Below are 10,891 nucleotides of genomic sequence, written 5' to 3'. Positions count from 1 at the left end.
TCTAACATGAGTGATAAGAGGAAGACAGCTGATCGCTTCCAAAAAAATAAACCCCAGCAAACCCAGTGCTTTACACAGATGTGTAGAAACAGTTCCTGACATGCATGGACAAGACATTCAGGTATGCATCCAACAGACAATTCTGCTATACAGCATTATATACACAGACAAGCATGCAGTGCTATATGAGAAAACATGACTTTGCTACACTACTACACGTAAACAGAGTGAACAGGCAAAGGGAATACTGACACATTTAAATATAGTCAAAAACAGTTAGAGTATTTTCACTACAGAGAAAGGGTTACATATAATAACAGGAGATAAAAAGACAAGGTTAAGAGACAGACCAGTTTATTTCAGGTGCAATTAAATGCTGCATTGACTGAGCCTGAGTCTGAACTGAATGAATAATCAAAAACGGACCAAAAACAGTCCAAAAACATGTCATAGACACTTCTGCAGAAGTGAATCGCTGTACTGGTAATCAGATAATGGTTATCAGATCTTTAGAAGACCTCATACTTGGTTTTGATCAGAATGAATGACTTTACCCCTGATATGTCTTTACATTGTTCCAAGTATGATGAGTAATTACTAATATAGCTATTAACTTTATTATAGCTACACATAGTTTTCCATTTACACATATTGGCAATTACCAATGTGTTTAATAATTGACCATATTTTCCAGACTATAAAATGCCCTCTACCAAGTTGCTGGATGTTTTGCGTTAAAGGTGGGCTCAGGGATTTGCAAATCTAGACACTAATATCTCGTCTCGTCTCGTCTTCTTCCGCTTATCCGGGGCCGGGCCGTAGAGGCAACAGTCTGAGCATGGAAGCCCAAACTTCCCGTTCCCCAGACACCTAATATCTATCTGTCTAAAATTCTCCTCATATTCAATTAAATATCTGCTCAGAGAAGAAACTCTTGTTCTCTGTAAATGAGAGAAAATTCAAACGATGTGGATCACCAACATCCAACCAATCAGGATAAGGAAGCATTTCTGCCTGTCTGTCAATCATGTTGCCTGTATGACCTAAATCTTCATGACTGCAAAGACACAATAAAATAAATATTGTCTGGCAGAAGGTTTCCCATTGAACTGTTGGTGCTCTTGGTGACTTAAAATCAAATAACAACTGAACTGCATAGAAAAAGATTAAAATAACACATCTGCTGTTTGTTAACTTGACCACCTACGTACTGCAGGTATCAGAAATAAATGATACAAATATATAATTTGAATTCTACAATTTCCTCATAGACATACCTTTTTTTTTATTCCAGAGCCACTTCATTTCTTCCAGCTTGTCCCACTTATGTGTGTGGGGTAGCTGCCATGTGGACTCTATTGAGCCACCTGTCATTGGAGCATAGATTTATGCCGGATGCCCTTCCTGCCGCAACCCTTCCATTTCCGAGCTTGGGAAACAGCCATTCACACCTACGGACAATTTAGAGTAATCAGTTAACCTAACTGCATGTCTTTGGACTGTGGAGGAAACCGGAGCACCCAGAGGAACCCCACACAGACACGGGGAGAACATGCAAACTTCACACAGAAAGGCCCCCGCCGGCCACTGGGTTTAAACCCATAACCTTCTTGCAGTGAAGCGATAGTTCTAACCACTACACCACTATTCCAGAGCCACTTATTGTCTGGAAAATATGGTATCGTCCTTCAATCATTGTGCTTTGCTACAGCTTGTGTGACTCCATTTTTTAATCAAGAAAAATCTCTCAGTAGCAAAAGCTTAATGCTGTTATTTGGACTGAAGCAAGTTTCCATGCACATGCGCAAATACAGACAATGAACTGAACTTGATGGGAGATACTGGTGAGTGGCGTCTTCCTCATGACTCCTGTTTCAGGTGGAATCTGAGTCGATGAGAAGATGAAAGAGAAACACATAAATACAGGAGGGGGCCAAAATCTTATTGCATTAAAGGGGCGCCAGTGAGGAGCCCTTGTATCTTCCTGTCAGAGAGATAAAGGGAGGGTAAACAACTGTTCTTAGAGTTGGCTCATGTCAAATTTGTGACTTTTATTCCATCTATGTGTTGGCTCCAGTTCTTCTGAGAAAGTAGTACTTCATTATATGCTTTAAAGCTGGATGCATAGAAGTCTTTAGAGTGCATTAAATCCAGAGAGTAGTGGGCTGGTGTCTTCTGCACAGTGGGACGCTTGCTCACTGCAAGTCCAATTGTAAAGCAATAAACATCAACAACATACAGTAGTTAGTTGTTTGTTGATATGTCTTGTTTGGCTAGATAAGTGGAGCAGAGGTAATATCACTCAGGGGTCACAGTGGACGGAACTAGTCCATACCCTTACGTAACATCTGGTTGGCTGCAATGAGCATGACGCTGATGATGAAGGCTATTGCGAAAGCACAGATGAGACTCTTGCGGACGCACGTCTGCCGATTCTTCCCTTTAGAATGCACTAAAGAAGAAGTCACACAGAAGAGAAACAAAAGTGTGGCTGGAATCCGATAGTGAAAACAGACAATCAGACTTTGTGAAGAGACCACATATCATCGTATTCCGTTTACTTTATGACTAGTGGTTGTAACACTGCTGTTTATTACCCAAGTTTTTTCCACAGATGTGGACTTGTGAACCAATCACATTCTTTCCTAGGTCCTCAGGTTAGCTCTGATTGGCTACTGATTAGCCAGAGAAGAAAAAGGCGACTTAAAGACAACAGAATTATCAGCCATAGGTGCAAATACTTTAACTGAAAATAGATGTACAAACATTGTCAGATGATGTTAAAAAAAGGGAAATCATTCTAAATATCAGTGATGTCATGTTTCAGACTTGACGGATATTTATAGTAGGATTGTTACTGAATATGAATACAGATAATGTGCTCTAAACTGATACAACTACAAACATGAATAAGAGAATAACTATTTATTTGTACGTTTGTTTTTGTGTTTTTAAAGAAAGCTTTCGGCCACACCCACTTCAGGTTTAAATATGATAAACTGATACTAAGCATGCACCGATACCGATACTGGCATCGGCATCGGCCCCGATACTCCACTAATATACTCATACTCGTACTTGTCAAACAGTTGCCGATACCATGAACCGATACCAGTGCCGATCCCATGCGCCGATACCAATGTTCCCCGCAGTGCTTTTTGTTCCATTCGAGAGAGAAAAAAAACCTGAAGCATTGTTGAGCTCAGGCTTGAGCATAATATGATAGGCTATACCATGCGCCGATAGTGTTCCGTGAAGCGCCTTTTGCCAGCATCCGTTCGAGGAAAAAAAGCCTCTCCCAGGAAAAAAATTGTAAATCTCAAGCATTGAGCGTAGGCTAATTTCGTCAGAAGACAAAAAAAATTGTTCGACAACAACCCATTTTTCCATGACGAAGATGTGTTTGCGTAGTCATGAAACAGTGCCGTCACAACATCTTTCCCCAACACTGTCATTTTAAACATCTCTCCACACTCCACTCCCTTTCGCTGCCATACGCAGATAGGCCTACGCTAAGATCCCCAACGTTGTCCTTTTTTAATGTTGGCTATTCGCCTAGGTAAGGGTTTTGTAGGACAGGCTACTCACTAACAAACAAATGAAAATCGGATTTTTGTATAGGTGAATCCAACCGGCAGAGTTTTTAAGTACGAGTCCAACCGGGAGAGTTTAAGAGTGAAGAGTGAGAGAGAGAGCTTTAAGAAATGGCTGATTGAGTTTTCCAACTTGTTTCAGTTGAGGGCAACGCTAAGACCAAGGAAATTGACGTCCCATCTACAGGTATGGAGCACCACGAGCACGGGACGCGATGTTGCGTTTGGTTGTAACGGCTGAGTCTTCTTCTCTATACACTCGTTCATGACTAGTTGTCTCCCTCTGCTGGGTACTGAATGTCAGTGCGCAGAGTTGTAGTGGGTGGTTGCGAGCATTGCGGCGGCCCGCGGGTGTTAGATTATAGATATGTAGGTAGCCTATATTTTAATAACATCAACAGTATCGGTATCGGTAGTACTCGGTATCGGCAAGTACTGAAATGATAGTACTCATACTCGTATCGGTTTTCACAAATGTGGTATCGGTGCATCTCTAACTGATACATATACAAACAGTGGCACTGGATTCTGCGCTAAGCTCATCTATTGCTGACTAGCATTTTTTTATTCAGCATTAAAACACATGTTGATCAATTCAAAAATAACTCTTCTGAAAGCACTTTTCATCTCTTATTTGGATTGACCCCTACAAATAACTGCAATGAGTGTGTTCTCCTTTGAATTGCCCTGCATAAGACTGTATTCCTCAGGTCAAACGGCAGCCTAGCATTCTCAATGAAGGTTTTTATCACCTGGTAACAGCTACTTAATTTTACTGCATCTCTCACCTATGGGGAAGCGAAAAGACCTCTGCTACTTTCTTATCTGTGAGGCTGAAAAAACGTAAACTCTCCTGAGCTCTGAAAGTGGGGCTGGAAGTGTATCTCCAAAATCCACTTGTAATTTACCTATTTGATTAAGGAATCAGATTTGGGCCTCCCATTCACTCTCACCAGGGGATTTTCTTTCATTCCCATTTTTCTTTTTTTTTTTGCTACTTCTCTAATATGGAGCCATATAAAGGAAAACCAGAGCTGCTCATGCGTCATTGTGAGGAAATAGATCACATTCCCTTCATTTGCCTGTCTGATCTCTGCCTTCCTGCCACATTCACTCTAATTTACTTATTATTCATCTACTGTAATGTTCAGAGTGAAACCAAAGGCCATTCTCCTCGAGCACATTGCAAATCCGAATGAAGATGAATTTAAAAAAAGCAGCATTCTGAGTAACGATGGAGGAATGAACAGTGTCAGATGAGTGTGTGAAACAGGAAATTATAGACCATAACACCTATGGCATTACTGCATGATGTAAACATCACAGTTTGAATGTAAAACTCTTTAACCTTTACTTTCTCTCTTGTGCGCGTATACTTTTTTGTTCGATTCGGCCCATACCTTTTAGTCAACTTTGAGAAAGTAAAAAAAGGCTCACTCTATTTCGCTCAAGCTAAGCAGAAAGGCAGTTCCCTGTTGATTTCTGAATTTCGTTACATGATTAGTTAATAATGCACATAATTCATCCTGGTTGGACTATGTTATTAAAGAGCAACGTTTAACTACACAGCAAATTCAGAAGTGTTAAATTTTGGGTGTTAGTGAAATTTGAGCAAAAGTAGAATTAATTTTACTTTGATAGAGTTAAATCCATTATATTTGACTTCAGTTGATAAGTAGTTGGTGTCAAAATCGGGTGTAAAAACAAAGCGTCACTAAATCAAACCTGTCAGTGTAATTGTATAAATACTAACTCTGAACTTCTAACTCTCAACTCCGATCCTGGGTTTTACACTTGAAGTGTTCATGTCACCCCACCCACTGCATAGACACACCGATTGGCTAAAGCCAGAAGATCTATGCGCGCTTCACCGACTGCTGCATGAGGGACCGTGCTAATGACCTGCGTTTATTTTGATGAACACTTTCATGCATACTGTATACAGGAACAAAGTAATGAACATGCTTTGATTTTTGTTGACCAGTTGACTTACTTTAGACCATTTCAGAAGCAATATTCTAATGAGAGTGAAAGGACATATATTGTTCCATATTGTTAAATTTTTTAATGTGACTTCATTTTTTTGGGGTGCAAATGTTTAACCTCCTAAGGCCCAAGCTGTTTTTTTACATGCATTTTTTTTATTTCTCTTTGCTATTTGGGCTTATTAGAACCTGATTAGAATAAAAACTAAGCATCATCTTTTGATAAGATGTACTTTTAGAGAAAAAGTATGTCCACATATGTGGATTCTTGTTCCGAATTTCTAAAAAGTGCTGTCCACGCATGTGACCGCTAAGCCCTAGGAGGTTAAAATAAATGTTTAATTGTAAAACACAAAATATGTCCACCTTTATTTCAGCAAACTTTAATTTGAAAATCATTTCCAGGAAGAGCTGTATTTACACCTTTTAAGTGTTATGGGGCTAACACTTTTATAGTCAACAAATGATCCTCTGAGAGAGTTAATGTCTAACACTACATATCAGTGTTGAGAAAAACTAACACTGGATGTTGTTAATAAGTGTTAACTTTTAACTCCAAAAAGAGTGAAAAATGACACCAAATTAGTGTTAAGGTACCAACACTGCAAAAAGAGTTAAATTAACACTCATGGGGTGGACCCATATAGACACTTTAAAAGTGTTGAAATTAAATCTGACAGTGTTAATTTGGGTATGCGGATTTTGCTGTGCAACATTATGTGTTAATTCTAGCCATCTAAAGAGCTTTTAGCTTAACCTGATCAGCTAATGTTATTCAGCTAGCAAACTGATTTGACTAGCAACATGTAGTTACAGGTAGTCTAGATTAAAAAAAAACTCATTGTTTACAGCCATCAAAAACACTCACATTTATATGTTCTCACATATAAATGCTAACGCATTTCTAGCATGTTAGCCTGTTATACACTACCGTTCAAAAGTTTGGGGTCACTTTGAAATTTCCTTATTTTTGAAAGAAAAGCACTGTTCATTTCAATGAAGATCACTTTAAACTAATCAGAAATACACTCTATACATTGCTAATGTGGTAAATGACTATTCTAGCTAAATTCTACTAAATGTCTGGTTTTTGGTGCAGTATCTACATAGGTGTATAGAGGCCCATTTCCAGCAACTATCACTCCAGTGTTCTAATGGTACAATGTGTTTGCTCATTGCCTCAGAAGGCTAATGGATGATTAGAAAACCCTTGTACAGTCATGTTAGCACAGCTGAAAACAGTTTAGCTCTTTAGAGAAGCTATAAAACTGACCTTCCTTTGAGCAGATTGAGTTTCTGGAGCATCACATTTGTGGGGTCGATTAAATGCTCAAAATGGCCAGAAAAATGTCTTGACTATATTTTCTATTCATTTTACAACTTATGGTGGTAAATAAAAGTGTGACTTTTCATGGAAAACACAAAATTGTCTGGGTGACCCCAAACTTTTGAACGGTAGTGTAGATGTGTTGCATAGTTCTTCCCTTACAAAAAAAGAAGTTTATTCATGTGTACTTCTAGCATACTTCTTTTAAACTAAAAATAAGAGAGTATGCTTTCAGTTTATTTTTTATTTACTTATCAGAGATATACTTAATAAAGTTATACATAAGTATACTTGGCTTATACTGAAAAGTATATAGAAAAGTCTAAGTATATTAAGCTTATACTTAAACTTTTGATCAAGACATACGTAACAAAAGTGTAATAAAGTATTAAAATATTTGTGCTTTATGTTTAAGTGTACTTGCCCTGGAGTTGTGCTTATCCTTTTGATAGTAGCCTATAAAATACTTCTTCTTCACAGATATTGGCTTCTTGTGACATATGGCAGCATGTTTTAAATCCCATCTTTTAAACCTACATGTACAATGGCAAAGAACTTGTAGTTCACACATTTCATAGTTCAGACATTTGCAATATTTCTTCCGCCTTTGCACTAGTTCTGTCACTGCTCTTTGCTGGGTTAGATGGCATTGTTGACTCTTAGGTATGTCTGTGGTTCCATGTGAGTTTTTTTTTTTCTTAATTTCTCTTGAGTGGGATAATCAAATTTTTTCTTTATTTCTTTTTCTTTAAAACTTGGATGTCAATTTCAGTTGTCATTGCCATGTTTTTATATAGTTTGGCATTTAATACAATGTTGCTTTAAATTTTGATCTTTAAAGAAAAATGAATATGTGCTTAATCCTGAGAATTTGTTGTTATTTTGTGAATTCTTACTTTTATAACTTCATTGTAACTTCAGGTACAAAACACTTAAGTTGTCTACTGGTCGTGTGCATGAGATAAGGGTTAGGGCTAGAAAACTGATAGTATACGGTACCTAGAAGGGTAATTGCAGTATACTTCAAAACTAAAAAGTGTACTAGATGTATATAACCAGTAACTAATAGTATATTTCAAATATGCTATAAAGTATACTTTTATAAACTAAAAAGTGGACTAGAAGTGTGTAACGAGTAAACCAATAGTATATTTCCAGTATTCTACAAAGTATACTTTAGTAAACTAAAAAGTGGACTAGAAGTATAAAACAAGTAAACTCATAGTATATTTCCAGTATACTATGAATATGCTTTTGTAAACTATTTATTTATTTTTTTTAAAGATATTTTTTGGGCCTTTTTCACCTCCACTGGATAGGACAGCGCAGAGACAGGACAGGAAGTGAGCGGGAGAGAGAGACGGGGAGGGATCGGGAAATGACCCCGGGCCGGAACCGAACCCGGGTCCCCGGACCCATGGCACGGCGCCCCAGCCACCCGAGCCACGACACCCCCTGCTTTTGTAAACTAAAGAGTGGACGACAAGTATAGAACTAGTAAACTATTAGTATATAAGTTTACTTGTGGTATACTTGCAGTGCAAAATAAAAAATACTAGTTGTATACTCAAAGTTTACTTCTCTTAGACTTAAAGTATACTTTTTATAAACTAAAAGTGGGCCAATTTGGTTCCAAGAAGTATTAGATTAGTTTACTTACAAGTATACTGTAAGTACATTGATATCAGTATACTTGGTACACAAAAGTATACTTCAGGAAATATACTTTAACTTTACTTAAGTATACTTAATAAAATGAACTTGAAGTATACTTCTTTTTGATAAGGGTGTGCAAGCTAAAGTCTGGTAGCGTAGCGTCTTGTGAGTGCTAAACATAAAGGCCGATTGAGTTTACAGGAAAAGCTAAAATATCCTCTTCAGCTGCTCTGAGGTCAACTGAGAACCAATAATCAAACTTCAAAATGGTTAGCCTTGGAATGTACATTTTTCCGCATTGCAGATTTCATATTTCCACCATGTTATCAGGACGTTTGGAGACAAGAAGCGATGCCAGAGGTAAAAGAACAAATGTTTCTGAAACTAGCTGGCTAGTTACAACCACGATCATTTACATTTACATTCCTATCACCAGTATTTGGTTTGCAGCACTTTCTTTTGTGCTGAAGCCATAGGCAAAAAACCTGATCCACAATCAGCCAGCGATCCTGCGAAACCAGTGAAATACTCGATCTTGCCAGCAGACTTTACCACTCACCTCCCTCAAATACAGTCTGGCAATTTCCTGAGTTGTCCTTCAGGCTCTCCTCCTCATTGACAATGATGCTTTCAATGTCCTTCATTGTCAGATGGTCCCGAAAGGCATGGAACAGGACTTGTTTCAGCTCCTCCAGAGACATCTGCTGCATGTCAAACTGCAGGGAGAGAGCACAGGCGAATGCCGTTACATCTCTCAGTAGACAGGCTACACGATAATGGCTAAAAAGATCACCACGATTATTTCGCTCAACACTGAAATCATGATGATTTCTCACAATGTACCCCATTTTATTATTTCAAATCAATAGGAAATGGCTTTTCTATCACAATGTGACCTATATTATAAGCCTGTGTTCTATATAACTCACACTGCTCCTTCATTACACTGACTAAGAGTACCTTTTAAATAATAAACATAATAAAAATAATTAGCTGATATTAACCTATCCCATCAACATTGACATTGATTACGCCTAAGTAATTAAGTGGTTGGCACAGTGGGCATCGTGGCCACCTCACTGTTTCAACATCCCTGATTCAATCCTGAGCATGTGTTATGGTCTGTTTCCCAAAAACCTGCTGACAGGCAACTCAAAATCCACCTCTAGGTGCGAATGTATGTGTGAATAGTGGTGTTGATACACTGGCATCCAATTCAGTGTGAATTCCTGCCTTGTGCCGAGTGTTCCTGGTTTTGCCTATGGATCCACCGTGACCCTGACCAGGTTGGAGTATTTACTGAAGATGAATGACTGTATGAATAATTGAAGAAACACTCAAAATATGATTAATAGTACAGCCTTACGAGAATGTACAGCAACATGCTTGTACAGACCCTGAGAATCAGATTTGCAGTATATGTAGTATTCCAAAAGGATTAATCATATCATGCCAAAATTCATTCTGAAAAGTATGAAATAAAAAAAAAAGATACTGTGAAATAAGTTATCCTGATTACATAAAATAATAGATAAGGACGAGGCAGAGAACGGTGCAATGTAATGTTACAGAAAGCAAATGGTATACTTTAATGGAAGCTATTCTGACATCATAACTGTGAAGCATGGAGTGCCTCAGGGGAGTTGCTTAGGCCCTCTCCTTTATTCCATATTTACTAATGATCTACCATTGGTGTTAACTAATGCTAATATTTCAATGTACGCTGACGACTCTACTATATATTTAGTTGCAGCAAATGTGAATGATTTAAATGCAAAACTAGCAAGTGAGACAGCAAAGGTTGTAGACTGGGTTAACAACAATAAATTGATTTTGAATGTGTCTAAGACTAATTGTATAGTAATTGGTACTAACCACTCTTTGAGTTCTAAACCAATGCTTAACATTATAATAAATAATACAGTGATAAAACAACTTGAAGTAAAACTTTTAGGAGTCATAAATGATAAATTATCTTGGGATAAACACATACATAAAGTTGTTACTAAAATGGGAAATGCATTGTCAATAATTAAAAGATGTGCCAAGTACCTTACGCACTTACTGGTTAAGCAAGTAATTCAGGCTCTGGTGTTATCAAACCTGGATTATTGTTCTATTGTATGGTCCTCGACATCTTTGAGTAATATAAGGAGATTACAATTGGTCCAGAACAAAGTGGCAAGAGTAGCTCTTTCTTGTAATTGGAGAACAAATGTTATTAAAATGCATAAATCTTTAGGTTGGTTAGATGTAAGAAATAGGTTTTTGTCTTTACTTATGGTTTTTATTAAGAATGTCATAATTACAAAATCACCGCTGATAATATA

The 10,891-nt window shown here is 37.7% G+C and overlaps 1 protein-coding gene across 1 annotated transcript in view; it reads right to left on the bottom strand.

Annotated features, from left to right (window-relative positions):
• Positions 1-292: 292 nt before the first annotated feature.
• The window catches only part of caln2 (calneuron 2), a 56,585-nt gene continuing 45,986 nt past the window's right edge, over positions 293-10,891 (bottom strand). The window contains exons 4-5 of the mRNA XM_060935161.1: positions 9,121-9,277; positions 293-2,452 (exon numbers count right to left, since the gene is read on the bottom strand). Coding sequence (XP_060791144.1) covers positions 2,325-2,452; positions 9,121-9,277 — 285 coding nt within the window. The 3' untranslated portion in view covers positions 293-2,324. The remainder of the gene's footprint in view (positions 2,453-9,120; positions 9,278-10,891) is intronic.

Source organism: Neoarius graeffei, chromosome 12 (genome assembly GCF_027579695.1).
Source record: "Neoarius graeffei isolate fNeoGra1 chromosome 12, fNeoGra1.pri, whole genome shotgun sequence".
NCBI classification, from domain to species: Eukaryota; Metazoa; Chordata; class Actinopteri; order Siluriformes; family Ariidae; genus Neoarius; species Neoarius graeffei.
This window is presented reverse-complemented; position numbering and strand designations above follow the sequence as displayed.